General features: G+C 57.6%; 11 protein-coding genes across 11 annotated transcripts; 5 read left to right on the forward strand and 6 right to left on the reverse strand.

Moving 5' to 3' along the window:
• Positions 1-636: 636 nt before the first annotated feature.
• Positions 637-2697, forward strand: EX895_005008 (uncharacterized protein; the record flags this gene model as incomplete). Its single annotated transcript, XM_029885602.1, has 1 exon — positions 637-2697. The coding sequence occupies one exon, from the start codon at positions 637-639 to the stop codon at positions 2695-2697; it is 2061 nt and encodes a 686-aa protein (XP_029738168.1).
• A 478-nt stretch (positions 2698-3175) lies between these two features.
• EX895_005009 (uncharacterized protein) lies at positions 3176-3903 on the reverse strand (the record flags this gene model as incomplete). The annotated part of the gene is made up of 2 exons (XM_029885603.1): positions 3176-3793; positions 3880-3903. The coding sequence occupies 2 exons, from the start codon at positions 3901-3903 to the stop codon at positions 3176-3178; spliced, it is 642 nt and encodes a 213-aa protein (XP_029738169.1).
• Positions 3904-4578: 675 nt separating this feature from the next.
• On the forward strand, positions 4579-6012 carry EX895_005010 (uncharacterized protein; the record flags this gene model as incomplete). Its single annotated transcript, XM_029885604.1, has 1 exon — positions 4579-6012. The coding sequence occupies one exon, from the start codon at positions 4579-4581 to the stop codon at positions 6010-6012; it is 1434 nt and encodes a 477-aa protein (XP_029738170.1).
• Positions 6013-6916: 904 nt separating this feature from the next.
• Positions 6917-9265, forward strand: EX895_005011 (uncharacterized protein; the record flags this gene model as incomplete). The annotated part of the gene is made up of 1 exon (XM_029885605.1): positions 6917-9265. The coding sequence occupies one exon, from the start codon at positions 6917-6919 to the stop codon at positions 9263-9265; it is 2349 nt and encodes a 782-aa protein (XP_029738171.1).
• An 84-nt stretch (positions 9266-9349) lies between these two features.
• On the reverse strand, positions 9350-11029 carry EX895_005012 (uncharacterized protein; the record flags this gene model as incomplete). Its single annotated transcript, XM_029885606.1, has 1 exon — positions 9350-11029. The coding sequence occupies one exon, from the start codon at positions 11027-11029 to the stop codon at positions 9350-9352; it is 1680 nt and encodes a 559-aa protein (XP_029738172.1).
• A 1485-nt stretch (positions 11030-12514) lies between these two features.
• On the forward strand, positions 12515-15985 carry EX895_005013 (uncharacterized protein; the record flags this gene model as incomplete). Its single annotated transcript, XM_029885607.1, has 1 exon — positions 12515-15985. One exon carries the CDS (start codon positions 12515-12517, stop codon positions 15983-15985), a length of 3471 nt encoding a protein of 1156 aa, XP_029738173.1.
• Positions 15986-16645: 660 nt separating this feature from the next.
• EX895_005014 (uncharacterized protein) lies at positions 16646-17221 on the forward strand (the record flags this gene model as incomplete). The annotated part of the gene is made up of 1 exon (XM_029885608.1): positions 16646-17221. One exon carries the CDS (start codon positions 16646-16648, stop codon positions 17219-17221), a length of 576 nt encoding a protein of 191 aa, XP_029738174.1.
• A 455-nt stretch (positions 17222-17676) lies between these two features.
• Positions 17677-19266, reverse strand: EX895_005015 (uncharacterized protein; the record flags this gene model as incomplete). Its single annotated transcript, XM_029885609.1, has 1 exon — positions 17677-19266. The coding sequence occupies one exon, from the start codon at positions 19264-19266 to the stop codon at positions 17677-17679; it is 1590 nt and encodes a 529-aa protein (XP_029738175.1).
• Positions 19267-20313: 1047 nt separating this feature from the next.
• Positions 20314-22092, reverse strand: EX895_005016 (uncharacterized protein; the record flags this gene model as incomplete). Its single annotated transcript, XM_029885610.1, has 1 exon — positions 20314-22092. The coding sequence occupies one exon, from the start codon at positions 22090-22092 to the stop codon at positions 20314-20316; it is 1779 nt and encodes a 592-aa protein (XP_029738176.1).
• Positions 22093-23441: 1349 nt separating this feature from the next.
• On the reverse strand, positions 23442-25046 carry EX895_005017 (uncharacterized protein; the record flags this gene model as incomplete). Its single annotated transcript, XM_029885611.1, has 1 exon — positions 23442-25046. One exon carries the CDS (start codon positions 25044-25046, stop codon positions 23442-23444), a length of 1605 nt encoding a protein of 534 aa, XP_029738177.1.
• A 401-nt stretch (positions 25047-25447) lies between these two features.
• EX895_005018 (uncharacterized protein) lies at positions 25448-26932 on the reverse strand (the record flags this gene model as incomplete). The annotated part of the gene is made up of 1 exon (XM_029885612.1): positions 25448-26932. The coding sequence occupies one exon, from the start codon at positions 26930-26932 to the stop codon at positions 25448-25450; it is 1485 nt and encodes a 494-aa protein (XP_029738178.1).
• Positions 26933-27394: the final 462 nt, after the last annotated feature.

Below are 27394 nucleotides of genomic sequence, written 5' to 3' on the forward strand. Positions count from 1 at the left end.
GCGCGAAGATGCCAACTCTCAAGCAATCTCGAATCACAATCTCCAATCGGGCTAAGATCGGGTGGTTCTTACACGATGAGGATGATGCTGCACCTACTAACCGAAGCTCGTTCCTAGCCGAATTATTTTCTTGAAAAATGCATTTCCGGCCTCTGAGATCATCCAGTCGAGAGACGTCAAGATCGGCGCTTGACATGTGCTTAACGTAAGCCACACGCCCAAAGCAGCCAACAGTTCATCAGTTGTGAGCAAGTTCTGCTGCAGTCAACGGCTTGGACACTTGGTTCGCCGGCAGTGAGAAGCGGGTATGCGGAGGCATGCGAGCTTCTTCGTGGTGTGTTGGCAGGTCGGGAACGGAAGATGAGCCCCCTCCACTTCACCCTCGTCGAACAGAGCCCACCGCCGCCCGCCTGTACCGTTCCTTCTTATAGGCTTGACTCCGACGTTCGCCCTTTCTCTGAGTCGCACTGTCTTCTGATCCGGCCCACATCCATCTCCCAAGTGCTCACTTTAGACACGAATATCAGAGACGGTAGTAGATTCAATCAGGACCACCACTCGCATTTCGGGCTACATCCCGCACGAGGACGAACTCGATCTCGACCAAAGCAAGTTCACTCACACTGGCAAGCCACTATGCCGAAAGCAGCTCGCGTGCTATACTGGTTCCGCACCGATTTGCGGCTGCACGACTCGCCCGCTCTCCAAGCCGCACTCGACCTCAGTCCTGCCGCGCTCTTCCCCGTGTGGTGTTGGGACCCGAACTACGTCTACAAGCACCGCGTCGGGATCAATCGCTTCCGCTTCCTGCTCGAATCGATAAACGCGCTGTCGCAAACCATCACCTCGACACAAGCCAATTCGCAGCTGCTCGTGGTTCGAGGCGAGCCCACGGAGCTGCTGCCCGAGCTGTGGAAGCGATGGAGCATCACGCACCTCGTCATCGAAAAGGATCCCTCTGCGTACGGCCGACGACGCGATAAGCTGATCCTGGAAGCTGCCAAGAAGATCAACGTCGAGGTGGTGGCGGTTCAGGGACATCATTTGTACGATCCAGAGGAGGTGGTGAAGCGCAACAAGGGCAAGCCGACCATGTCGATGAGCACGCTCCAGAAAATCGTCGCCGATTTGGGCGATGTGCCGAAACCCATCGATGCACCCAAAGACCTGCCCTTGCCGCTGCTGAAGGATTCCAAGTCGAAATCGCTCAAAGACACGCTCTCCGAACTAGCAAAATCGCTCGACGGCCTTCCCCACTACACTGGCAAGGGCCGCGAAGGTCCCGCCTCGGTTGACCTCAACTCCACCGAGCTGGGCGGGCAGCGAGACAAGAAAGTCACCTGCTACGACACCGTCAACGGCGAAGCGTGCGAGCTATTTAGCGTGCCCACGCTAGCTTCGCTCGGTATGGACGCCAGCAAAGTGCGCGACACCATCAAGGGTGGTGAACCGTTGGCGCTGGAAAAGCTCGCCAAGATCTGCAAGGACGCCGAATACGTCGCCACCTTCGCCAAGCCCAAAACCTCGCCCGGGCAATCGGCCAAGGACCCTTCGACGACGCTCATGTCACCCTATCTCAAGTTCGGCTGTTTGAGCGTGCGCAAGTTTTGGTGGGACGTGGAGGAGGCCAAGAAGAAGTACAAGGGCGGGAGCAAGTCGGGTCCACCGGAGAACCTGAATGGCCAACTGCTGTTCCGCGACATGTATGCGTGTGCGGAGCATGCGATCGGGGACGATTACCAGCGCGTAAGGGGCAACGAGGTGTGTCGGTACATGGACTGGTACCTGCCGACGCACTACGACAAGAACGGCGAGGTGGTGCTGCCGCGCCCCGCAGGCGATGCGGTGAGTGAGGCGCGTCTGTCGGCGTACAAGCTCGGCCAGACGGGTTTCCCTTGGATCGACGCGCTGATGCGCCAGCTGCGTCTAGAAGGATGGATGCATCACTTGGGCCGACATTCGGTCGCGGCGTTTCTCACCCGGGGTCAGTGCTGGATCTCATGGGAGCGCGGTGCCGAGATCTTTGACGAGTACCTCATCGACTGGGACCCATGCAGCAACCCGGGCAACTGGATGTGGCTCTCTTGCTCGGCCTTCTTCAGCCAGTACTTCCGCCTGTACGGCCTCGCCACGTTTCCTGCCAAGTACGACAAAACAGGCGCGCTGGTGCGTAAGTACTGCCCCGAACTCGCCAAGTTTCCGGACAAGTACATCTACGAGCCATTCAACGCGCCCAAGGATGTACAGCAGAAGGCAGGCTGCATCATCGGCAAGGATTACCCGTTCCCCATGCTCGATGAAAAGGAAGCCAAGGGGGAGAACATGCAACGCATGAAGATCTGCTACCAGGCCAACCTGCACGGCACGAGCAAGGAGGTGCTCGAAGGAACGGCCGACGAGATGCTGAGGAAGAAGCATGGATTCAAGGATGCGCCCAAAGAGTTTGATTGGCAAAATCGACCTGGTGCAAAGATTCCGAATTGGGCGAAGGCACCAAAGGGTGAGGAGCACACGACGGAGGGTGCACCGGATGCGGGTCATGGTGCATCGACCAAGGAGAAAAATGACGACGGTGATGATTCGGACGATGCAGTGTACGAGCAAGAGCAAGAGCAAAAGGAAGAACGCGACGGTAAGAAACGCAAGGCATCCACATCCGCCAAGGAGGAGAACGGAAAGAACAAGAAGAAAAAGTAGATGGCTTGCGGTCAGAACACGGAATACGCTTCACTGAAAGCCAACCTGGAGAAGACAAGACAAGATCCAGTGAGCAGGGATGCGAATAACAATGTGACGCCCGTATCTGTGCACACCACTCTGAAAGCTGATCGTGGCGGCTCAATCGAAGGCGACTGAATCTGGGGATAGATGAAAGAAAGGGGTTTGATCTTGGTCGAAGGAGTTTCCAATCGGAAAGACATGCAACTCGTCTCGTGCGCGCGTGTTCCGTGAAGCTGTGGAGAGAAAAGAGCAGCAACAAGGAATGCGAAGAGGCGAAGAGGCGAAGATTGTTGCATGATGCTCCTGTTGATGTTGACCGTGTGGGAAAAGGAGGAAGGGAACGGAATGAAAGCCAGCTCAGGGGGAAAATGTTTGACGGGTGCAGGGTGCGTGGATGGTGATTTGCTGTTGCGGCTACTGATACATCTGTCGAAGAGAGAAAATGGTATATGGTCTATCGACCAGCCACGGCCTGTGTCGCCTTGGCCGTCGCGAGATTATCCTTGCCGGCTGGTGCAGGTGGTAGAGCAGAGGAAGAAGGAGCTCCAAAGACGATGCGATCGATTCGAGCGTCGAAACCGGCGCTTTTGATCTGTCGACATTTCACGGCTAGATTGATTTGTTGACGCTGCAGCAGCTCCTCTTGTGCTCTTGTTGCGCTGGATTGCTGCTGTTCTACTGCAGCTGCAAACGCTGTCGGCGGCAAAGAGTGGAATGGGTTCGCCGAGTACTTGAGATAGGACGAGTACACCGCTCGGAACAAGGTGAGCATGTCGATATCTCTCACCGCATGGTCGGTCAACGAGAGCATCAACAGGAAACGAAGGCGTGTGCACGTCTGAAAGCCATATACGGCCAAATCCTCTAGAGTGTAGAGCAGGCCAAGGTACTGTTCCGAGTTGGTGCGAGATGACGAGGAGGAAGCGCCGCCGCTGCGCTCATCCATGACGTCCAAGGCGGCATGGGCAAAGTAGTGATATCGGAGGTCGGCTGCAATTGATGATGAGGAAGTGTTGCCGAATTGACGCACATAGATGGGTCCGCTCTTCGGCGAGATGATGGCGATTGCTTTCTGCTCGGTGTGTTCGAAGGGAGTGTTGAGATGGATGAGAGAGCAGCTCGAGTAGACAACGGATGTGTTTGCAGGGGGAGACTCACTATTCTCGGTGCCGGTGCCGACATGTTGAGCCGCGTATTATGAGACTGTCAGGCAGACCAGATGAACGGCGTGATCCGACGATGGTTGCTGTCGAGAATTGAGCGGCGCGACGAGGCGAGACGAGATGGTGGAGGGAGAACGTGACTGCAAATCAAACACAATTTGAAAACTCGCACTCCCATTCAACAGCGCGACCTGCGCTTGCTTTCCCCAGACAGCCACGAACTTCGTGAAGCGCAGTGACCATCACGCCGTTCGGAGTTGAGTGCGATGCTGTTCTGAGTGTTAGCATTCTTCTTCGCCTCTACTCGTGGAAAGTACGGCTGACTCGGGTCAACTCTTTCGGGAAGTCACCCGGTAAAAGCGATAGAAATCTCTTGCACCGCCAGATGCAGCAGAGCGCACGCGGTCGAGCCACTCTCTTTCGGCCTCCAATCAAAGTCAGAAAGTTTGCAAACTTTCTCGGGTCTGTGCTTTCTCAAAAGTGGAATTTCCAACCTTATCTTTTCCCGCCTTCTGCGTGCGCTCCTGCAGTGTCAACTTCTCATCTGGCCACCGACCGACGATTTGCGTTATGAGTCTCTCCGCCGCTCAAGCGCTGTCGTTCGACTGAAGTACTGTATATAGAGAAACGTTTCGGCCCCGCCTCTTTTACGATTGCACCACCACATTGCAACATTTCCCCCACATACCCCAACATGGCTACTCCAGAACAGAAGAAATTCGTCTCGCAGATCGACGCCAACAAGGCTGCGTTGATCGACCGCCTTGCCGAGGCCGTCTCGATCCCCTCGGTCTCGGGTGATGCCGCTTACCGCAAGCACTGCTTCGAGATGGCCGACTGGCTGCTGGCTGAACTCAAGAAGCTCGGTGCTACTGCCGAGCTCAAGCCTCTGGGCAAGCAGACGCTCGAGGGCAAGGAGATCGACCTGCCACCCGTCATCCTCGGCGACCTGGGCAAGGACCCGAAGAAGAAGACCATTCTCGTCTACGGCCACTTTGACGTTCAGCCTGCTCTCAAGTCCGACGGCTGGGACACGGAGCCTTTCAAGCTGATCACGGACGAGAAGACCGGTCGCATGTACGGCCGTGGTTCCACCGACGACAAGGGACCCATCCTCGGCTGGCTCAACGCCATCGAGGCCCACCAGCAGGCCGGCATCGAGCTGCCCGTCAACCTCAAGTTCTGCTTCGAGGGCATGGAGGAGAGCGGCAGTGTTGGCCTCGACGAGCTCATCGTCGCCGAGAAGGACACCTTCTTCCAGGGTGTTGACGCCGTCTGCATCTCGGACAATTACTGGCTCGGTACCAAGAAGCCCTGTCTCACTCACGGTCTGCGTGGTATCGCCTACTTCATGCTCACCGTCTCGGGCCCTGCTCGCGACCTCCACTCGGGTGTGTTCGGCGGTGTTGTGCACGAGCCTATGACTGATCTCTTCGCTATCATGTCCAAGCTCGTCACTCCTCAGGGTGAGATCCTCGTGCCCGGTATCAAGGAGCTCGTGGCTCCATTGACCGACGAGGAGCGCAAGCGCTACGACGTCATGGACTTCACCCTTAGCGACATTGACGGTGCCACGGGCAGCTCGACCACCGTCAGCGACGACAAGGCGGCCGTGCTCATGGGCCGCATGCGATACCCCTCGCTCTCGCTGCACGGCATCGAGGGTGCCTTCTCCGAACCTGGCGGAAAGACCGTCATCCCCGCCAAGGTGATTGGCAAGTTCTCGTTGCGTCTGGTGCCGGACATGACGCCCGAAAAGGTCAAGGAGCTTGTCATCAAGTACGTCGAGGCCGAATTCGCCAAGCTCGGAAGCAAGAACACCATCAGCATCACCAGCGAGAACGGCGGCAAGCCGTGGTTGGCCGACCCCAACCACTGGAACTACGAGGCAGCCATCAAGGCCACCGAGACCATCTACGGTGTCAAGCCCGACTTGACGCGCGAGGGTGGCTCCATCCCCGTTACCTTGACGTTTGCCGACACGCTGCAGAAGAACGTGCTGCTGCTGCCCATGGGCAGGAGCGACGACGGTGCTCACTCGACCAACGAGAAGCTCGACATCTCGAACTACATTGAGGGCACCAAGCTGCTCGGCCTCTACCTTCACGAGGTGGCTGCTGCTGCCTGAAGAGGCCAAGTGCGATCATCGTAGCTTCAAATAAACTTTGTTCTAGAATTTACACTGGGTCCAATGACAAGAGTTCCGAACCGGGTTTCGAGTGAATGAGTGTGTGCTTCGAATCGGAAGCTAATGGGGTCTTGTGACTCGGCGGGACTGATTGGCCGGCTGACCGTGCCTGCGTTTGATTGTGATGAAACACGGAGGAACACGATGCGACAGGTTCATCTTAGCGTGGCACATCTAGACTTCATGACCGATATGACAGTGAGACCACATTCGAGAATCGCATGGCGAGGCCGGGGAGTTTTCTCCTCTGTTTCTTTTTTCGAATCGAATCGAAACCAGGAGCGGGAGCGCGAGCGAGAGAGCAGGCGAGAGAGCAGGCGAGCTTTATCTTTTTCGATTGATTGGCTGCTGATTATTTTTGACAAGAGAAGCAGCTGCATCGTCCTGCCCAATCAGCTCGAGAAGCTGCACGATTGGTGCAACCCCCACACGCAACGCACAGCAGAGGCAAATCCAAATTCCCGCTTCCAGAGTCGAGTCGGGCCTTGGCAGGAGCCGCCGCTCGATGACTTTGCTACTGTGCCTGCGCGTATTCCGCTTGCCGATCTCGTGGGTTCAAGACATGCCCCTTCACTATCACACCAACAACGAACAAGCAAGCAAGCAAAGACAGCGGTTGGTCCGATAGAGTTCTTCTCCATCCTCTTCCAACACAGCCCGGCAATAGCAGCTGCGACTCTAATCCGCTGCCAACTACGCGCGAAGCAACCAAAGTCGGAGCTGTGGCCACTCTCTCCGCGATCGAAGCTGCTGCTGATCAGTGCATCCATTGGCGAATAGAATGCAGCTTGCGACGATCTCGCCCTCCTCCTAGCTGCCACCATCTTGATATCAGCACCCACCCATGCCGTCTCGAACCAACAACAACAGAGGCATCCCCGTGCCACGCGATCAGGCACGCGGCTCAGCACGAGGAGACAACCAACAGCAACCAGCATGGCGCAGCAGTCTCGACCTTGTCTGGTCGTATTCGCGCTCCCAAGCCTTCTACGGTAACAACATCGCCACTTCGCCTTCGTTCGTCGAGCGGCGATGGGCGGGGCAAGAAATGGAGGCGGACAGTATTTACGAGGACGAAGCCGAGTACGTTTCGGGCGAAGATGAGCTAAGCGATGAGGACGACGAGAGTGGCGAAGGCAGCACCTCGCATTCTCGTTCGGGCACCGATGCCGATGCGGATACGGATACAGCGTCGATGGCGAGCGATGCGCGGTTTGGGCCTTCGGATCAGTTTGAGTGGGAGGGCGAGGCGCTGCCACCTAACGCGACACAACGGACACGGCGACGCTCCAAGGCGAGAGACCGACGGCTGGAGCAGCTCGAAAGCGCGGACGAGGACGAGACGAGTCGCAGCCGCAGTCGAAGCCCAAAGCGACTAGCAGGTCCACGCGAGCGTGCTTCCAACACCAGACTCGCCCCCAATCGTTCTGACCTCCAGCGACGTTCGCAATTCTCTTCAGCTTCGGGCGAAGCGCTTCGAGATCCGCTTGCCGACGACGACGATACTGGCAACAACAGCAGCAGCAAGGACTCGGAAGCTACACCCCTACTTACCGGCAAGCGCTCGTCCGATATCGCGAAACGAAAGTCGGGCTCGTACGGCGCCGTCCGCCGAGCCTCCGAGTCGGGTGCCATCTCGACACGCTCCGGCGACTCGAGCTACCACGTCCAAGAGCTGGGCAACAGCACCCTACTCCAGTCGTGGTTCAATACGGTCAACGCGCTGGTCGGCGTCGGCATCCTCGCGCTTCCCTTGGCCTTCTCGTACGCCGGTTGGATCGGCGGCACCGTCCTCTTCCTCGTCTGCGGCCTGCTCACCAACTACACGGGCAAAGTTCTAGCCAAAATCATGGCCAAGGAACCCTCGCTCCGAACCTACGCCGATATCGGGAGCTACGCATTCGGGCCCTCGGCACGCATCCTCATCAGCCTCTTCTTCTGCCTCGAGCTGTGGGCGGTGAGTGTGGCCCTCATCATCCTGTTTGGTGATTCCATGTCGGCCATCTTCCCGCAGGTGGCGCCCGCAGTTTTCAAGATGCTCGGCTACTGTTTGGTGTTGCCTTCGGTATTTCTGCCGCTCAAGTTTCTCTCGCCCATTTCGGTGATTGGCATCGTGTCGACCTTCACGTTGGTGGTGGTGGTGGTCAGCGATGGGTTGATCAAGAAGGAAGCACCGGGAAGTCTGTGGTCGATTGGGCCGACGACGTTGGGGCCACGGTGGGAGCGGTTGCCGCTCAGCTTCGGCTTGATCATGTCCGGATTCTCATCGCATCCGATCATCCCGTCGCTGATCCGCGACATGAAGGATCCAACCAAATTTCCTCGCATGCTCAACCTAGCGTATGCAGCCGCGACTGTGATGTACCTCAGTATGGGCATGGTTGGCTATGCCATGTTTGGCACCACCGTATCGGACGAGATCACAAAGGATCTGGCGAGGACGCCTGGGTTCCCAGTGGTGCTCACCAGCATTGCGATCTGGTTGATTGTGATCAACCCGCTGTCGAAGTTTGCGCTGGCGACGAGGCCGATTCAAACGACGTTTGAGATTCTGTTGGGCATTGACGATCAGACGGCGGCGAGGGTCGAGAGGCAGGCTTCGAAAGCGAGGCGGAGGAGCTCGGCTGGGTTCGCGGCGGCTGCGGCGGCTGGAACAGGAGCGGATGCGGATGGGCGGTCGAACAGCAAATCGGTCAAAGCAGATGGCGATGCAGCACAGGCCAAACACCTGACGTCGGAAGCGTCCCACGCCACGGTATCCATCTCGCCCAACCAGCGCGTCTCGTTCGCCACACCCGCTGCTGCTGCTCCCTCCCTCGACCCATCGCCCCTTGCGTCCCCTTCCGCCTCTGCAGCACACGAAAACCCGCTTGCGGGCTCCGCCATCTCCCTGCGCGCAGCACAGCTCACCTCGTCCCTCCACCCGCGCACGCGCCACGCACTCCAGTTCGCACTCAAGATCGCGCTCATGCTGCTCATCGCCCTCACCGCCGTAGTCCTCCCCGGGTTTGAGAAAGTCATGGCGTTCCTGGGCGCGTTCCTGGCATTTGCAACGTGCGTCTTCGGTCCGCTCCTGGCGAGCCTGAAGCTGTTCGGTGCCGAGATGCAGGCGTGGAGGATTGCCGTGGACGTGCTCATCTTAGGGTTGTCGGCGGTCATGGCTGCGACGGGCACGGTGTGGTCGTTTTTGTGATTGTAGCAAAGCAGTTGCAATTGTATTTGGAATCAAAGCGAGAAAACAGGGTGTGTCGATCACTGTGCTGTGAAACAAAAAGGCTTAGAGCTTCGTATGTTCCAATCCGGCCCATCTTCTTAACAGCGGTGGAGAGAGCATGGGCAATCCCGCCGCGCCGGCGCCGGCCGGCGTCATCATGTAATTAGGTCCAGCTGTGGCATCCGCCGGGGTTCCGCCCATCGCACCTGGCGCAGTCGGCGAAAGAGCCGCCATGGACGAAGGCGACGAGAAGAGCGCATGTCTCTGCTGCTGCATCAGGATTTGGTGGATCTGCATGCGCACCGCATGCAAGCCGTGTCGCAAACTGGCCACTTCTTCCTGCACCCTGCCCGCGTCGAATCCAGCCTTGACAGCGGCAATGTGACCTTCCTCTGTGCGCTTGTCCAGGCTGGACAGTCCGGAGCTGAGCCCCGCCACGGAAGCGGTGAGCGACGAAATGGCCGCATCGAGGCTGCTTCGGTCTACGCCATCGCGGTCTGCGTCGGGTAGAGGGCCAGGCGGGAAACCGTAAGCAAGCGGGGACAGAGCGGATGTGCCGGAAGAGCTGGCTTCGAGCCGTGTGGTCATCGACGTAGACGTCGCAGATCGACCTGTGGTGGCAGAAGCGCTCGTCTCTGCGCTGCCGAGGTACGACATGCTTTCGCGTGAAGGAGATGGCGTGTGCGTAGCGAGACGATTAGAGCTAGTGCTAGGCATGGATCGAGGAGCTGCTGCAGGTGGTGCCAAGTAGCGTGGCGAAGAATGTTGAAACATGGCATCATCCATGACGACAGACGGATAAGAGCTTGAGGCACGCTGCGACGGCAAGCGCGACGCTGCGTTGGCCTGTTCCAAGAGATCCGACGAGGACAGGTCGGAATACTGCCTTCGAGCCCACGTGGCCAAGTCCATACTGGGAATGCCTGAGGCACTCTGCGCTCTTGACTGCCGCGCTGCCAAACTTTGCTGGCTCAGCGACCGTTCCCAATTCTGCGAATCGAGCGGGAACTCGTCCCATTCTCCATCCACCCCCATCTGTGATCCTCTTGCACGCTGTTCGAGCCCTACCGAGCGCAGTTCGCCTGCTGACCGATACCAGCTGCCAAGGCTGTGAACACAGTCGTCGACACGACGTGCCTGACCCAGCTGGCGAGTCTGAAAGTCGTCTAAGCGCGCTTTGAGAACAGAATTTTCCTCCTTGAGACTGTTGACGTGCTGGCTGAAGATGTCGAAAAACGCCTTGAGCGGCTCAAAGCGGCACTCATCCTCCAAGTGCGTCAGCTCGGTGCTCTTGGACGCTGTGTCGGCCTGTCGGGTAAGTCGACGACGCGGACCGACCCAGCCGCATCCAAAAGCGGAATGCGGGCAGAGCACGGGGGCTTGCTCGCAGTCGCTGGCAACATGAAGTGTGAGACGACTCTTGATGGTGCTGAGCTCGCAAAACTCGCAGACGGCAGGCTCGGGTGAGCAGGTCTGGGAATGATCTTCGAGCTCGTCAAAGCTCAGCGTGGTATCGCAAGTTGGACAGGTCACCTTGCGTTTGGGACACGAGAGGCCGTGAGAGGCCCAGTCCTTGCGCATGACTCTGGCCGAGCATCCGCAGCGTTTGCCCTCGGTGAGGTCCTGGTCGACGTACTCGAATGCACATTCGGAAGCGACGTGTCCGCGGAGCAAGTGACGCTCGCATTCGTAGTCGCATCCTTTTTGCTTGTTCGGGCATCGGACACGAAGCGTATCGACCATATTTTTGATGAGGAGGGCAGTGGGCTGGAAGTCAGAGAGCTCAAGCGTGGTTCTGCAGGTGGGGCACCGTTGGGCTGCTGTTGTAGCTGCGAATAGATCGGCGCCATCCTCTGTTTGATGCTGTGTGGAAAGTGCGGTAGTAATGCACTGCTTGCAAAAGGTGTGCGAGCATACATTGGAAGCGTACGGCTCGAGGAAAGGACCCAAACAGATAGGACAGTGAAGAAAAGCGCTGATGCGTGCATCGTCATCTACATAGTCGAAACAGTCACCTGTCGTCCAAGAGAGCCGTTGGATACCGCTGCTGAGGATGGATGTGTCGGATCGTTGGCTGATGGAAGAGGGGGCTCGCTGCTGAATCGGCCGTGTGCGTGCGGAGCGAGTGCTCGAAGATCTCGCGCGAGGCCGCTGCGAAGAAGAGGATGCACCCGAGCTGGGACCAGCTTCAGATGGCTCTGGCATGGTCGTTGATGCGTTCGGAGCTGAGACGATGGAATAGGAATGAGGATGGTGGGGGATGGATGGATGGGGTCCGGACACGGCGATTAGAAATGCCGTGCTTTTTGGCCGGCAGAATGCACGCCTGCGCGGCCGTGGTGCAGATGCGGACGTGCCGACTGCTGCCGCTTGGACCCTTGTCGTATGACAGACAGACTCGTCGGAGAGAGCGAAGCGGCCAAAATTGCGGAGAGCGCTCGTGGGTTTTTCTTCTCTTTGTCACTCTTGCTGCGCCCTAACACGCTAAAATACTTAGCTCTCCACAAGTACATGCCTCCACAGAATTTGTTCTAAACGTCACATGTGCTTCGAGCTTGCAGGTCAAATGCACGCTGACGTTGGACTGGAACGCCATGCGGCCAAAAATCGAAACGAGTCGAGTCGAGATGTGCCCCGCGTCGACGACCGTGCGGGTGCCGAAGCGACCCTCCCCGACGTCTGTCACAACGACGGCAGAACACTGGAAGCAATGCGTGTGATCGTCTTTGAGGCTTGGGCGAGCTGTGAGGCAACCTGCCAACCTGGGCAAGCACTTGTTTTCCCTTTCGCTGGCGATGAGCCCGTGGCATCGCGATGCCACTCTCAATGACGTTTTGCTCTTTTTGTCTGGCATAGCAACCGGCGTCTTTCCTCTCTGCGAGACCCTCTCGAGCACTCGACACGCGCATCGCAAACTTGCACATGCTTCCGAGCTCGAGCGTTTCCACAATGGTCGCCGTACCGAATCTTTTGTCATTGTTGCATCTGAGCTCTGAGCCTCAACCTAAGACAGCTCGCTTCCTCTTGGAATCGCCATCTTGGCATCGCACCCTGTGCGTGTCTCATCTGTCTGCTCGTCGGCTGTATGTCCGTCGCTGTCTTTATCATCTCCGAGCAGGCTTCCGTCTCTACCTCGCTTCTTTCTGCGTCTCCATCTTCCCTTCCTCCATCTCCCTCCACTGACACCGCGTCAAGGACAGGAATACCCCTACACTCAACTCTTCTACCATGTCCAGCCACCATCCCGGAGAGGGTTGGTCGGAACGCAACCCTGTCCCTACTGTTCAGCAGTACAGGGAGGAGCAGGAAGCACGTCTTCAGCATCAGGAAGCTCTGCGACGTGATACCGCTACCGCCAACAATTCCAAGCTGGCTACCAGCGAGGCGGACGAAGCTGCTCCTCATGTCAACAACTCTGCAGCTACTGCCTCTGGCGCTGCTCCTGCCATCTCTGGCTCGCTCGACGGCCTGAGGCAGCGTCACAGCACTTCGACCACCGACCAGTCTGCTGGCGAAAAACCCAAGCCTGCCAAGCAGGACAAGGTCGACCAAGCCCCTGGAGGCGGTGCCGAGGAAAAGGAGCGTATCAAAAAGGCCCAGGCGCCGAAAGGCAAGGCAAACGAATTTGAACAGCAGGGCGAGCGCATCGTCACCGACCCTACCACCGGTGGAGACGTCCAGATCCGCGATGCAGCCGAGAATGCCAAGATCAGCCCGGACAAGCTCGACTCGCGATACGGTCCCGGCTTCTCCTCGCACATCCCCAAGGATCCCTCCAAGCATCACTCGCTGCACACCTCGCCCTATCCCGCCGAGCCCTCCAACGCCCTGCTTTACCGCTTTCCCGAACCTGTCAAGAGCGATGTCATTCAGGGCATGCAAACCGCCTTCAACCAGCTCGCCATCGGTCTCGGTGCATCCCTTGCGCTGATCTGGTTCTTCTTCGCCTTTGGCAATGGCTGGTGGAAGTTTTTGCTTCGAACCACCATCTTGGGAGCTGTCGGCTTCTGTGGTTGGACCGGTTTGCACCTCCAATCGCGCAAGATCGAGAAGGAGCATGAGGCCATCCGCGCCGAGATGCACAAGCAGCGCGGTCAGAGCCTCTCGCCGCCCATGCCTGAGAGTGTCGAGTGGCTCAACGCTGCCATCGCCTGCGTCTGGAAGCAGATCAACCCGGACATGTTTGTGCCCATGGCGGATATGGTGGAAGATATCATGCAGCAGTCTCTGCCTGGATTCGTGGATGCCGTCAAGATCGACGACATTGGTATTGGTGACAACCCGTTCCGTCTCGTCGCCATGCGCGGTCTCTCGGACATGATGAGCGACAAGGAGTACCCGCGCGAGGAATGGATCCACCAGGGCAAGAAGGATTCCGAGAAAAATGGCGCTGACGCCAAAAAAGAGAAAAAGGAGGAGGTCAGCGATGCCAAAAAGGAGCTCGAGGCTGCTGAAGATGCCGACGGCGACGGCATCCCTGACGAAGACGAGTCCGGCGACTTTCTCAACTACGAGATCTCGTTCAGCTACTCGGCTCGTCCAGGCCAGTCGAACAAGGACCGAGCTAAAAACATCCACCTCATGATTGAGTTCTTCATCGGCGCCTACGACCTCTTCCAGATCCCCCTCCCCATTTGGATCCAGATCGAGCACATCTCCGGCACCATCCGTCTGCGCGCTCAGATGGTGCAACAGCCCCCTTACATCCGCAACCTAACCTTCACGCTCATGGGTGTGCCCAAGGTCGAGATCTCAGCCATCCCCATGCTCAAAGCCTTGCCTAACGTGTTGGACCTGCCGCTCATCTCTGGCTTTGTCCAGTCGTCCATCGCTGCTGCCGCCAACATGTACGTCGCACCCAAGAGCATGACGCTCAACATGGCGCAGATGCTGTCCGGAGACGGAATCAAGAAGGACACGGACGCGGTGGGTGTGCTCGTCGTCGACATCGAGTACGGCGAGGGCCTCAGTGCTCAGGACGCCAACGGCAAGAGCGACCCGTACGTTGTGCTCTCATTTGCCAAATTCGGACGCCCGATGTACAGCTCCCGTATCATCTTTGAGGACCTCAACCCAGTGTGGAAGGAGACGGCCTTCTTGCTCGTGTCCAAGGACGACATCCGCGCCAACGAGTCGCTGTCGATCCAGCTGTGGGACTCGGACGCGCGCACCGCCGACGACATTGTCGGTCGCGTCAACAAGCCTATCAAGGAGCTCATCCGCAACGCCAACCACCCACAGGACCGCAAGGACAAGCTGATGGGCTTCGAGGATGCCGACGACATGCCCGGCGAGCTCAAATGGAAGGTGGCCTTTTATGAGAAGGCTGGATTCAACAAGGCGCTCATTCCGAAGAAGAACAAGGACGAACTGACTCAGGTCGAAAAGGAGACGCAGAGAGAAGCGTCGTCCATCGACTCGGACGACGAGAAGATCGCGCTCCACTGCCCTCCCGACCCGGAGTATCCTTCGGGTATCCTCAGCATCATTGTGCACCACATTTCGGGGCTCGAGAACCGCGACGTCGAACGAGGTGTCATGGGCAAGGAACGCGAAGGCACGCACGGTCAAGACGTCGATGCCAAAGCGGGCGAGGGCAAGGCTCTGCCCAGTGGCTATGTCGAGTTCATCGTCAACGACGACATTATCTACAAGACGCGCGTCAAGCAGTACACCAACATGCCGTTCTACGAAGCGGGCACCGAGACCTTTGTTCGCGACTGGACGCGCACCGAGGTGCGACTGGCGGTGCGCGACGCACGTCTGCGCGAACACGATCCCATCATGGGCATCGTCTCGATGGACCTCACCGAGGTGTTCAGCGAGTCTTCGCAGGTGACGCAGTCGTTCTCGCTGCAGGACGGTGTCGGCTTCGGTAAGGTGCACTGCAGCCTGGTCTTCCGCAGCATCAAGGCGCAGCTGCCCAAGAACCTGCTCGGCTGGGATACCGCCACGGTCGAGCTGCTCTCCGAGATCGAAATTGAAGGCGACGAGAAGCTCAAGTCCAAGAAGATCAAGGTCTCCACGGGCGACGACACACAGAAGATCTACCCGGGCCAGGAAATCGCCGAAGACGCCAAGGCTCTGGCACGCCTGCCCGTGTACGACCGCTACAGCTCGCTGCTTACATTCGACCTGGGCAGCAGCGGCCTCTCGGTCGGCCCGCTGAATGCCAAGCCGGACGCTGTCGCCGTCGCCGCGCTCTGCGACCTGGCCGATGGCGAGATCGTCGACCTCGAGCTTGACATCATGGCCGGAAGCAACCTGGGCACGCTCAAGCGCAACTACATTAACGAGCAGACGCGCAAGACGCACAAGTTCGAAGTGGTGGGCAAGCTGCGTGTCAAGGTGCGCATCGACGCGGGTCTGGATGACGACCATCTGCGGTTGGTGGAACGTACGACGGGTCGCAAGGACAAGCACGAGTTTGACGTGTACAACCGCTTGGAGGGCATGCCCAACCGTGCGGTGGAGAACTCGCACGCCAACGACGACGGTGTGATCGACAAGAAGGAGCAGAAGCAGATCGACAGGAGTAAGCGGGAGGCGCTGCACTCCAGACACCGCGGCGCGATGGGGTATGGCCAGGCAAGGACGGCTGTGTGGGCCAAGGATGGCATCAGGGACAGGATCCGAAGGGCCTCGGCCAAGATCACGGGCAAGAAGGGTCGCGATCAGACGATCCAGTCGGAGGCCTGAGTCCGTCTTTGTCCTGCTTTTTTCTCTCCTCTCTCTACTCGTGTCTCTTTGGTCTCGTTCTCTTCTCGTTCTCTTCCTGATCTCATGCACACGATGATCACATCGGAAGCACGTCGAAAATTTGTTGCTACAAACCTCGCTCGCCCTGCAATGCAACCACGACCCAAGTTTCTGGACCATTTTCTTCCTATCTCCACTGTCTGACCCGCAGCCACTCGCTTTCGCTGTATCGGCGTGCCTCGAGTCACGGATACAATTGATCGCTTCCACCTTCTCCCGTTGAGCACTGAAGGCATCGCAGTGTGGTGCCGGGTCGGGTGTAGCGGGCGGGGGCGGGATCGCGCTCCGAGTTTCGCGTGGTGTAGCGGTGTGACTCGAAATGAGTGGCTCGGCTGAGTGTGTCGGCGTGGGGGGGACAGTTAAAGCTTTCGTGCTGGACCCTTGTTTTCGCGAGGCTTGAATTCTTTGACAGGTTGTGATAAGACCTGTAGAGCGTTGAGCGGAACGGAGGGTTCCGAGCATGCTCAGCGGAGTCCGGCGGGGGACAAACAAGGCAACGGTAGCGCCGGTGGGACTCTGTATGCGACTGAGCCACCCGGAAAACTACATAAAACGGTCCCTCTTCCCACAGGTTCACTTCTTTGGCTCAGAACATCTATGATGACGCACCCGACGTTTGACAACGAGACGTTCACGCTGCCCGTACCGGGCACAGAGCTCTACCTGCGACCCGTCCGCCTCTCGGACGCGCCCAACCTCCGGGATCGATGCGCGGACCCGCTCAACGTGCAATTCCTCCCGCACCTCCAAGGCAAGGAGAACCAGACAGTGGCCGAGGTGGAAGCGTGGATCAAGACCGTCCAAGCCGGATTCAACAAGGATAGCCTCTTCCTCGTTGTTGTCGACTCTGCCTCCGACACGGTGATTGGAGAGGGTCCGCTCGGATTCATCGATTGGGAAACCAAGGAAGCCGAGTCTGGTGTCATGTTGGATCACCAGCACGCGGGGAAAGGCGTGGCAACTAAAGTATTGAATGCCAGCATGGACTTTGCCTTCAACGAGCTAGGGCTCGAGAAAGTCAAGTACGGTACGCTCCAGGATAACAAGGGAATGGCTAAGGTGTTGACGGAAAAATTGAAGGTCAAAGGTATGCCAGAGCCGAGAACGAGGAAGGACGGCAAGAAGGAGTACAACTTTGTTTTCACGAAGCAAGATTGGCTCGCTGCTTCTTCCTGAGGCATTGAACCGAGATGATCGACTTCAGCACAGTATCCAGCTCCATCGTACTCAGTACAACCAAAACACGGCCTATTCGAGTCTACACAATATGCGACCAACGCACACCAGCGGCTGCCTATCAAACTCTCGGTTGCGAATCAGTATGTAATACAGGCCAGTCACCATGGCTGTCCGCAAGTGATGGCGTGACTCAACAACCAAATCAACACGCACAGCAAGCATACGGCGTCGACGTCATTCTTTTCCAAGGACCCGGCTCAAAGACTGCCGCAAGCTCAGCCTAGCCACAGCAAAACAGCTCATCATGGCTCAGTATCGTTCGCACACATTACAGATCACATACGAAACAAAAGGCATAGAGAGACATAAGAAGAACAGCCTGCACGAGGTCGAGTTTGTGAGGCGTGAGCAGAGGATAACGGTCGTCGGCACAGCTCATGATGCATCGCGGATTAGCTGGGGGCACGATCCTTGCCCTTGAGAGAATGCGAAGCGATAGAAAGACCGCTTCGTAAGTAGTGGTGAAGGCTGTCTGCAGCCTCGTCCAGCAACAGCGAGGTAGCATCGGCACCCAGCTCGACAGAGGACGCACACCTGGCCAGGGCGTTCAGCGTGTCATACGGTCGATTGCGTGGACAGTCGCCGCTGCCACGCTTTCCACGTCCAGCGTTGGCAGCTGCCTCGTTCACCGAGGCCCGGTACCGCTGGATCTTTCTCTCCACCCCTTGGAGACCCTGCCGAAAGTCTTGCAGCGTCCGCGCGCTCAGGCGGCCCTTGGTGGTCGCGACTTTGGGTAGCTTCTTGTTGATTGAGCCTTGCTTCATTTTCACCTGGACCGTGCTAAGGCCATTGGCCAGCGCCATCCACAGCGCCACATTGACGCCCATACGCTCGACCTCCATCTCGTCAAAAGGCGAGTAACCCTTGCTCTGCTGTTCGATGTACGAGTCCATCAGACGATTGCTGCAGCGGACAATAGTGCTGAGCTCCTTGGCGGTGGGATTGAGGATCTGACGGCTGGTCAGCGCGACGTGCGAGAGTGCCACCATAACGTTGGTCGTGCCGACAGCGAGGTAGACGGCGTCGCCGGTACGAAGCACGTTGATGTGAGGATCCTGCAGCTCGTCCAGGTGGTCGTATTGGTTCGTATCGACGCTACGGCTCATCTTGTGCCACGCGTCAAAATTGTGCTTGGTGCTGGGCCATGAGATAAGAAGCAGTGTGCCCTGCACGACCGCGTAGAGAATTCCGCACGTCGGACCCACAAAGCAGAGAGGGCGCTTGGTACAGGCCACAGCGCAGTGGACAACGTCGATAGGCGAGTCGGCCGAGATGCGGGATAGACCGAAACGAGTGGGGTTGGGAGGGCTAAAGTGCAGCGAGGAGCAGCCCATCACGCCATCGTCGAGCTCGGCCAAAGCGGAATACCACTTGAAGTGGCGCGGCACACCAAAATGGCTCTCCCACAAGGCCTCGGTGAGCGCCAGAGGATCGGGGTGAGATGGCAAAAGGCCGACGTCTTCCGCAGGCTCGGGAAACACGTCCTGGCAGTCTGCGTCGAGGTCGAGCAGCACCTGGTGGAAAGCAGGTCGCGATAGAAAGCAGTGATCAATGCCATTATACAGAACGGGCAATGAGAGCTGGAACGACGTCTTGCCGGTGGAGTTGCGCATGACGAGCTGCCGAACGTTACCGAAGCTGGGCATCGAGGTGATGGCGAGAGGCAATTTGGCCCACTCAGTCTCAAACTCGGTGGTGTCGGTCGACTGTGGTTTGTGCTCGCTGACGAGGCTAGGGCCCGCTTCGACTTCGATGTCCTTCCACGACTCGTCTTTGACATTGGAGTCGAGATCGCAGGGCTTTGCTTTGGGTTGCTCCAAGTTGGCTTCTTCGCGACGAATGTGCTTGAGCTTGGGTGGCAAGGCGTCGCCGAGGCTGTCGAGAATCTCGAGGAGTTTAGCGCGGGACGAAAGCATTTCGGTCGCTCCCTCTGCATACACGTCGAATGCCACGCTGGAAGGCAAGCAGTCGCGATGGCTCATTATGATGGTTGTGGCTTGAGAGCGCTCCCATGGTTGCGGAAGAAGAGAGAGAGGTGCCGAAAGCGGCGTAAACGGATTGGACGGCCCCTTTTATGTCTTTCTGACGTCTGCATCGGCTGAGCAGGAGCAACGAGAGCCATAGTCACAACGAGAGCCAGAAGCAGAGTGCTGGACCGAGGCGAGAAGAAGCGAGCAAGTTGTCTAAGAACAAAAGCGTCCACGCTCCGTGATGCGTGGCGATTTGGCCACCAGCCACTTGGCTAGTCAGCGCGGCTGAGCAGATGGAAGGGCACAGCTTTCGTCGGCTAGCTTCCGACTCTGCTCAAATGCAGGGTCCTGCCAGGAATCGCAGATTGCCACTTTTTCCGCCCGACCGTGATTTCGCCACGTCTCGGGTCGCATTCACAGGTTGAGTCGCCGAGCAAGACGGCATTGCCGACTGCGGCCAGCTGACTCACAGTGTCAAGGAGGACCGTGCGAAGAGTTGTGTGCCGCGCCTGGGATGCAAAGAGGAAGAAGTGCGTGGACCGACGCTTACATCGCCTGGCCTTGCCTTGAAAGCAGCAACGAGAGGCGGCAACTGTTCAACGGAAAAGGACAACTTCGCGCCTCTCTGCACCGAGTGACAGGGATCCTATGACAGCGCCCGCGTGCTTTCTTTCTTCAAACTGTCCTGGGGACGGCGTGTCGGATGGCTGATCTTGAGCGTGAGCTGCGCTGAAAATGTCTGAGGATTTTTGTGACAAGGGAATGCGGCGATACGAGTACAAGATGGGGAAAAAGAGGCGCTACTAAAAAAAGGGAACGGCGAAGGAGAGTGCAGATGCAGCGTCGGCCGACGGCAAGCAACTCTGAGCTGCTGTGGTTGTTCATGCTCAGCCCTGAAATGCAAGGCGCCAAAGTTCGTGCTGAGCTGAAAAGATGTGATCAATGTCGATGCTCGCCTTGTTCTCCATCGCTGCCAGCGTAATCCCATTGAGCTGCCTGCTGCGACAACCTTTTCTCCTCGAGATGCTGCCCATGCGAGGGTCGAAGAGATGAAGACGCTCACTCTCGCGACACATCGCGACCGAAGAGGAAAACCTTGAACCAGTCGGCGGCTACGAGCGATCGGTTGCGCAGAGAGAACAGCATCGACACGTAGGCAGATCGCCAGAACATGAATGTCACCACACCACCCGACGCGATCTGGTTGTTGCCGAGCAAGGGAATGTCGGCGATGGCCTTCTCGGAGCCAATGTAGGCGAGCGAGCCCTGGTGTGTGTACTTGAAGGGGCGGATCTTGGCCGCCTTCTCGATCTGTCGCTCCAGACCGGCGAGCTCAGAGGCATCGGCGTTGGTCTTTTTGGCTTCCTCAAGCTTGTTCTCGAGCACGGTGAGGCGGGCCAGCTGGTTGAACACGCGGGCCAGGTAGGCTCCCTGCTGCGAGGCGGCCTGGGCAGTGGGTGCAAATTGGGTCGCGGTGGCGTCTCCGAGCGCAAAGATCGAGTCCTCGGCGCCCTTGAGACGCATGTGATCGTCTACCTCCAAGCCACGGCGGGTCTTTTGCGACTCGGGTAGCGCTGCCATGAGCTGGCGTGTCAAGGGTCGGGCCGTGTTACCCGCCGCCCACACGAGCAGACCGTAAGGAATCTTCTTTTCCTCGCCCGAGGGCGTCTTGACGAGCACGTCGCGGTCGTCGACGTCCTTGACCATGTGCTTGGTGAGAATCTCGATCGAGTTCTCCTTGAATGTCGATTCGGTGTACTTGATGAGCGTCTGCGAGAACATGGGAAGAATGTTGGGCAGCGCCTCGACGAGCGTCACGCGCAGCTTGTTGGCCACCTCGGGATACCAGCGGATCAGATCCGACTCGACAAAGTCGCGCAGCTCGGCGGCATATTCGATCCCTGTGGGACCACCACCCACAACGACCATGTGCAGCAGACGGTCGATCTCTTCCTCGGACTGGCCCTTGATGGCAGCGCTCTCGACACAATCGATCAGGCGAGCGCGGATCTTTTCGGCATCGTTGAGCTCCTTGAGGAAGCAGGCGTGCTTCTTAACGCCTTCGATACCGAACGTCTGGTTTTCCGTGCCCACCGAGTAGACGAGATAATCGTAAGGGATGGTAACCTTGGAGACGGAGCCCTTGACCTCGCTTCTATCCTCGAAGGTGACGGTCTTGTTGATGGGGTCGACGTATTCGCAGTCGGCCTCGTACACCTTGACCTCGCGCGTCTTGAAACGGGTCGTGTGACGCGTGGGCTGGACGATGCTGCGTCCATCGAGCGTACCTACCGTGACGGAAGGCAGCAGAGGCGTAAAGAGGAAGTAGTTGTGGGGCGAGATGACGACGACGTTGTACTCTTCGGTGTCGATGTTCTTGAGCAGCGAGGTGGCTCCCCAGCCGCTTCCGAGGACGACGATGGTCTTCTTGGTCGGATCTTGGGGCAGCTGGTCAGGTGGGTGTCGGCCCTGGTAGACAAAGTATGCATACGTTCCCAGACTGCCGAGAGTTACGATGTAGAAGCCGCGTCGCAGCGATCGGAAGAAGCCGCCCTTCTTCTTGCCGCCGCTATTTGGGGGTGGCAGCTGCAGAGGCTGCGCATCGGCCTGGGCCGCCGCGAGCACGGCCGCGGCCTTCTCGTTCTTCCGCGATCGCGTCCAGAAGATGTTGCGAGTCTGGCACAGCGACTGAAGGCCCACGGTGGGAGCAGCAGGCGCTGTCGATGCAGCCGCGAGTGCGCTGCTAGACGACTGCATGCCAAGTTTGGAGGCTCGAAGCGCCATCGAAGGCGAGGCCATAGCACGGAGCGAGCCAGCACGGAATGCTGGAGACATCATTGTGCCGCACGAAGGGGAAGAAGAGTGGTGGTAGTTGATTAGGTGCTGAGAGGTAGGGAGAGAAGAAAGGCAGGCTAGGGTGTCGTCGACGAGGTGGGTTTGTGGATCATTTCGATAACGCCCACGATGAATCACGTCGCACTGCTGCTTGCTTTCCTCATGCGACGAACTTCTTCGCTCACGTCAAGTTTTGTGTTGGTTATTTTCTTTTCTTTACTCGCTACCTTTTGCATGCAGCCAGTGACGGTCTGTTTGAAAATGGACGCACGCTTCCACGCGCACGAGGGAAAAGCCCTTCTTGCTTGCAACGGCTTTCTATCGAAGTGGCTTGCTCGCTGCTTTTATTTTTTAGGAAGATGACGAACGAGCTTTTCTTCCCGGTTTTAAAAAAATTATTTCTGATAAGTGATTTCCAAAAACCTTCCTCTCGAGCGAACCCTGTTGCCGCATTTGCTACGGACGCTAGTCGAAGCAGCCCTTGTGTCCTCCGTGACTTGTCGACAGCAACGACGAACAAACAAACAAGGCTGGCTGCAATCGAGCAGATTGTCGGATTTGCCGACCTTCGAAAAGTCGCACCTAAGCTCCAACCAGACACAGCCTAGCCTTTTCGTTATCATGAGTTATTGAGCGTGTGAGCGAGCTGCCGCAAGACAGGTGGATTGAACTGGCGCCGGTGGGCTCAAGGCATGACTCGCGCTTCTCGTTAAAGGAAAAAAACCGATCGGGAGTCTGCCACACGTGCAGCCTCAAAGCGGGAGAGAAGGCTCTTGATCATTCCCTCTCTTCGTACTTGTTCGCCGCACCGGAGACATTCCAATGCGACAAGGTGTAAGAGTTCGCCCGATCGGCAAGTTAGCCATTGGCCTCGCACTGCAAATCGTGGTCTTTGATTCGGACAGGGCAGATACCGACGGAAATTTTTTCGGGCAACAGCTTATCGATCCAGAGATTCCCATTCGTCGTGCATGAAGCTTTCTTCCTGAAAATTCATGCCTGCCAACCAGCACAAAGAAGAATTGGTTTCTTTGTCGGCGTCCGCCGATCTCTTCTCGGCGCCTCGTGGCCAACGGCGACTGCGACTTCGACCGTTACCTTGCCTCTCAGCCTTGTACCGAACCTGGCTGTTCTACACATCTTGACTCGCCGGTGAAGAAGCAGCTGAAGATTGCCGAAGTATGCGACGGAGATCTTTCTCTTTCTCACTCGATATCAGACCGGCGTACAGAGGGGAACGGTTGATGGTGCTTCTGCTACAATATGATCGCTGCAGTGCTGAAACAGATAGCCGGGGAGCAACGACGGCGGCCTCCGGCGATGTTTCTTGCGCTGGAGGTATGATGCGATTTTCAGGAAGCTTGAGCGTTGTGGAGTCTCTCGGCAAGAATGAAGCTCGTACCAAAGCCAGCCCAGATATCCAGAGGCTCGTAGCCATCGGGCTGCTGGGCGGTACCGGACCGCGTTACGTCGAGCAGAAGCGTTGGACGGTGACGGTCCGCTTCGTCATGTGGACCCTGCGCGAGATTGCCGTGCTCGTTCCATCCCCATCCCCACACTTGATGCTTGTCTCCGTTTCCTGTAGCCGGACTTCTCACAAGAAGCAACGAATGCTCGCTGCCTGAGACAAGTTTCTTCAGGAGGCTTGGTCGCGCCTGCAACGGATCAAGATTGGTCGTTGCCACTGCGGCTGCATCTGTGTCGGTTGGGGTAGCTGAACTCGATTGCGCTTGTTGTCGTATCGTGCTGAGATCGACAGATGCTAGCGGGTGAGCAGCGGTACTTGACACGGTCGTAGTGTCGCCAAACTGTCCTCGACTGTTGCTCCCACAGCTGACAACAGCAAGTTCGCCTTCACTTTTTCCGATCAGCAGATGGGTGCTGTTCCAATTGCAAGTGACATCGAGGATGGCATCGAGCGTGGTTCCTTGCTGCCGCAATATGGCTGCGTCAAGCAGTTGACCTTGCCTGTTCGACCCAATGCAAATCAGCCCTGTGTCCTCTTCCCTTCCCTCGCCTTGCAGCAGTACGACGGAGTGATCTCTGCCTGCTCGGAGCCTGCATCTCAAGGAGGAAGGATCGCTTGTGCTGCAGTTAAAGATGACCTGAGGCTCCCAGACGATGGCAGCAGCAGGGCCAGGACGCTTTGTCGGCCCTGCACGCTTCGTGGCTGGGTCTGGAATGCGGCCTACTTGGCCGTGACGCGCAGAGCCCCAGCCGACCACGACGATGCGTCTCTGACCGTTGGCACCTGTCTCGACACTGAGAGCCGCGACAGCGTGCCTCAGACCCGCTGCTACATCGACGATCTGAAAGCCAACCTGTGCGTCCAAATCAGCTTCGATTAGAGCTTTCGAGAACGACACCTTGTGCACGCCTGTGTCTTCGACGTCCGATAAGGGATCAATTACGCTGCCAAGCTCTCCAAACGTGTGGTCGCGATGCAGACCTAAAGAAAGCAGCACTTCCTGTTTGGATGAGTCGGAACGACCAGCTCTGCTGAGCGCTATCACAACGTAGCTGCAGTTCCAGCCGCAGACGATACGTTTCGGCTCTACCGTTGCTTCTAGCCGTTCAGAGCTCGGCAGATCGACGCAGCCGTCCACTAGCGCCTTGAGATCGAGGCGAGTAAAGACCGGAAGCGGCAAGCTCTCGGACGACGCATGAGCGGGGCCCAGTTGACCTTGTGCTCCCGTTCCAGCAATCCAGATCTCACTTATTGCGTCTCCATCCGCAGCTTTGCTGCCAAATTGAATGCGTTTCAATAGGGCGAGTGTGTGATTGGCGCCAGATGAGAGGTCGACCACAGTGTAACCGGCCGGAGGAAAGCTGGTGTCATCTTGCGATCCGGCATCGAATCGGCAGAGCGCCTGTTGGAGAGTTCGAACATCTTGATCGTGACCGACACCGAGCTGATGACCCGAGTTGCTGCCTGCAACCAACAAGGTCTTTGTCATCGTAACGATGGATGCCTTTCGATGTGGTGCAGAGTGATCACTGGCATAGCGACGACAGCAGCTGGAATGCCGCGATGGTGAAAGTCGAAAAACTAGACGCAATCTCAGGGGACGTGCAGAATTTCGGCTTGGCCGTCCATGATCGTGCTCAGTGCGCAAGTGATGTTGGTTTTGGCCGGATCTCAACCAACGGTTATGCAGATCGAGCAATCGCACGTCTCTTCGCAATCGCATTGCCACGCTTGAGCATGACTGCTTCAGAATGTCATTCCAGGTTGTGATTACAGCGAAGCGTGGATTATAAAAGTACACTGGTAGGGTCAGTCGAAGGATGCGTTTGAAAGAGAATGAACATAGTCTGCGGTGATGATGATGAATGAAGAACTTGAGAACGGAGCCGATCAAAGGCACAAGTCGTGCTTTTCGAATTCGAGGTTGCGGCTGACGAGACGCAGCCAGTCCAAGGAGCCGCGGCGTGGCACAAGAGGGTGCATGGGTGACAGTCGCGGTCGACTGGCACCGAGCATCGATTCGACATCCCACTCTTCCTGCGCATCCTCCATCTTTGCTTGGTCGGGCATGAGCTCAGGAGGAGGATGAACGAGCACGTCCCACGCAGGCTTGTCATCCTTCTTGTATGTCGAGAACGGCAAGGAACGGTACCCGCCCTTGAGCTTGATGGGCACGATGTACGTCGAGTTTGGCAGCATGATGAAGGGCTCCTGCCAACCGGCGCCCGTCGTGTTGCGGCGCGAGAGGTCATCCTCCTCGGCCGTATAGGGATATTCTGTGCCAGACGAATCTTGCGCTTGATCCGTGCTGAAGACGTCGTATTCTCCGCCTATGTCGAATCCAGGTGCGTCGCCCACTTCGTTGGAACAGACATGATACACGGCCACAGCGAACGGAAGCGGCGCCAAGCCTACGATCTTACTGATCATGTCCTGCCAGAACGTACGAGGATACAAGCACGGCAGTCCTGTAGCGCTCGCCTTGGACACAAAGTGCGCAGGAGCACCCGTGTACCAGTCGCGGTCCGCCAGGTACATCTCGATGAGTTCGAGCTGCGGGAGCAGACGGGCCACGACTTGCAGCACGCCTCTTCCGATGTGCACTCCTACGCGGTCGTTCTGGTACTGCTTGCTGCACCGTACTGACATGAGCCTTTGACGAGGCAGTTGGTTGGTCAGCATTCTGCGGAAGAAGCCTTTAGGCAGTTTGTCCACCCTGGGTAGACGCGCAAGGAGTCGGATGTCGTAGAGCATACGACTGGCGGAGCGCGCGTCGAGCGCGATCATGTCGGACCGCTCAATGCCACGCGCATCCCGATTGCTGCGAAAGTGCAACGGCTTGAAGACGGTTTCGACAAGCTCTTCAAATGCGCGTAGATCTGCATCGTGCCAGCGTAGCCGTGACAGGGCTCCCGACGGCACCGAGGGCAGATAGGTATCCTCTGGCGCTCGATGTCGTTGCAGGTTTCGCAGGTAGATAAGATTGCGGCAGTGCGTCAGGATGGCAAGGTAGTGGTCCTGGTTGGCGATGCCGTGCTCCTGTCGACTTACGGCAAAATCGAGCGCCTTGACCAAGCTGGCCAGCTGCTTGTTGCGCGAGATGGTGTCGCAGAATCTCTCGATGCGCCAGGCGCCCACTGCATCATCGTCATGGGGCGACAGGGCTACGCAGGCGTACAGAGGCACGACGGTGTGCCGATACCAGGCTCGACCCACCAAGCTCCAGTTGCACAGTGTACCAGCAGGTACGAGCCAGCTCGAAGTCTCGACAATGTGGAGCAGCAATTCGCGGGGGAGGCGGCACCACGTAGAAGCGGCGAGTGGCTCATCGAGCGCCGGCCAGGAGCAAGGATGACACCAGTGCCGCTCGCTCATTGTTGCAATACTGGCAGCAACAATGTCAGGCAAACATGGTGGACGTCTGCGTCCGGAGGTGCGACGGTATTGCGGTCTGTCAGCGAAGGTAGCGGTCGAGAGGATCGTTGTCGAGAGAAGCAGCGTTCATGGTGTCGAGAGGCAAGGAGGGATTGCTCGGTCAACTCGGCGTCGCAGTGGTTGAAGCGTGGCCTTGGAACGAGGTGCAGCAAAGACCGGCACATACCATGCGTTAAGTCAGGGCAAGCTCTGAGATCTCAGCTGGGTACAAGCGAGGTCTTTGCAGCGAAATAGAAACGTAGATGCAAAGCCACATTCGGCCAGCATGGCGTGAGAATCGAAGCAAGGGGTGCGAACAAACAAGAACCCAAATCGCGCAGATACCGCCAGGCGAGTTTTCTCACATACAGTATGCATGCGATCTCAATAGCTAAACGAGGCGGCCTCGGCGTCGCATCTTTG

This window comes from Sporisorium graminicola, chromosome SGRAM_5 (genome assembly GCF_005498985.1).
Source record: "Sporisorium graminicola strain CBS 10092 chromosome SGRAM_5, whole genome shotgun sequence".
Lineage (NCBI taxonomy): Eukaryota > Fungi > Basidiomycota > Ustilaginomycetes > Ustilaginales > Ustilaginaceae > Sporisorium > Sporisorium graminicola.